General features: G+C 34.0%; 1 protein-coding gene across 1 annotated transcript in view; it reads left to right on the top strand.

Annotated features, from left to right (window-relative positions):
• Positions 1 to 128: 128 nt before the first annotated feature.
• Positions 129 to 1,976, top strand: part of LOC106471171 (voltage-dependent T-type calcium channel subunit alpha-1H-like) — a gene marked incomplete at both ends in the record, with an annotated part of 63,840 nt that continues 61,992 nt past the window's right edge. The window contains one exon of the mRNA XM_013931759.2: positions 129 to 401. Within this exon, the coding sequence (XP_013787213.2) occupies positions 129 to 401 (273 nt within the window). The remainder of the gene's footprint in view (positions 402 to 1,976) is intronic.

The raw sequence follows: 1,976 nt of genomic DNA, 5'->3' as shown, positions 1-1,976 counted from the left end.
GTGGTGTCTATTTACTTGTGACCACGCTGTGTAGTAAAAAATAAGTATAGGTGTGTTGTTGTTGTTGCTTTATTTTTCTGAATAAGTAGTTTTCCAGTTTCGTCAGTTACCAAGTAACGAAGTTTCAGTTGTGCATTCCTTAACTTTGTTCCCACGTGGTTCGAGAGAATCAGCATGATGATCATCCTTCTGAACTGCGTTACATTAGGAATGTATCAGCCATGTGCAGACGAGTTGTGTGCGTCCAGTCGTTGTCAGACTCTTCAGTTATTTGATCATCTAATCTTTGCTTTCTTCTCCGTGGAAATGATCATTAAGGTTGTGGCTATGGGTCTTGTGGGGAAAACGACCTACTTGGCAGACACTTGGAACCGACTGGATATGTTCATTGTGACAGCTGGGTAAGTGAGTGACGGATTTCAACGCCACCAGGTGACGGTGTTAGTAAATAATGATATGTTTCAGGAGTACGCTTAGTGTAGCTCTGTTGCTTATCGATGTTAATTAACTTATTTTATTACTTAAAAACACAGAACTTGCTGAATACCCTGTTTACTATGTAACGATATAGATATTTTCAAGTTACGATTTTAAGCATGAAAAGTTGACAAAACAATGTCAACCAACAGGCCTGGTATTTGTCACAAAAATAACGTTAGGCTGCGGATGTGTTTTTTCATCACTTTCCTGTGCGTTATGTTTTTTAAATGTATGATTTTTTCACGTCTATTATTTAAAATCCGTAACGCTGCCGTAAGAATGAATTTCGGAGTGGTTAGGCCATTGCCACATTGTTATTTCTAGGAGTTATGGGACATACCCCCTCTAGAAAATGTTTGAAAATTTAATGCTGTGTGATTAACTCTTAAGCCATTTTAACTACAAATACTGTATACACACAACGTAATGTATTAAGTTAAAAGAAACAAGTTTTAGTATATCTATTTGATTATTTAACGTAACAGTCGAAACGTTTAGGGCCTAAAATGTATTTTTTTTAGTCACACCTACATTTTGTGTTATGATAAATTATATAAACTTGAAATTACTACAGAACAGCTGTTAATGAAACACAATCAGGATCAAAGTGCTTGGTTCGATAGATTACGATGTTTACGTCTGTAAAACAAAACCCAATAATTCTTATATTTACAAAGAGTTACAGGTATGCAAAAGAATTGAATCAACATGGCCAATTTTGCAGGTGCTTGTTTTTCAACAACAAAACGTAGCCGTACAAAACAAAACAAGAACAACAACACCTTTGTGAGTGATCATAAAAGATGTATGTATTGCCAGTATAATATTATTTAAATTGTAATTTACCTAAATGTTAATGATCCACAGATAGTCTGTTTAATTAAAATAAACAACTTTTATTCAATGGAAGTAATTTCTAGAATCACCGCTAGGGTATATATATATATATACACATCAATCGATCGAAACGTTTTTCTAAACTTTCCAAGCGACTAATTGCTTTTTGTCCATTACTCTCTCTAATAGCAATATTGAACTTAATCTCACTAATTGCTGCTTGGGTTCTATATGCATTTTAAACAGAATTTTAATGGTTTCACAAAATCTTATTAATGAGTTCTTTACAATAAAAGTTTCAACATACAAAAACAAGGACATTATTACTCTGTGAGATGTAATTTGTGGACTCGATCGATAGAGAACTATACAAAACAAATCAGTAATCTGAGGGTTAAAGCAGCTGAACATTTTATTTCAGGAGTTAATACAGCGTTGCTTAAAAACTAACTCGTCTGTATTTTGTTGTCTTCTACCTGACACTAATTACATACGCGTCACTGAATAGCAAATAAATTTTTGTTGTGTAAACTTATAAATATATGTGTGTGTGAGTGTTTAAAAGTTAAGGGTTAAATGCCGTAATGTGGGGAAGTATTAGAAGCCGTAACTTTTAAAATTGTATATTGCATACGCCCTCCAGTGGCACAGCGGTATGG

Source organism: Limulus polyphemus, unplaced genomic scaffold (genome assembly GCF_000517525.1).
Source record: "Limulus polyphemus unplaced genomic scaffold, Limulus_polyphemus-2.1.2 Scaffold4455, whole genome shotgun sequence".
NCBI lineage: Eukaryota > Metazoa > Arthropoda > Merostomata > Xiphosura > Limulidae > Limulus > Limulus polyphemus.
The sequence above is the reverse complement of the archived record's forward strand: the minus strand, read 5'-3'. Positions and strand labels throughout refer to the sequence as shown.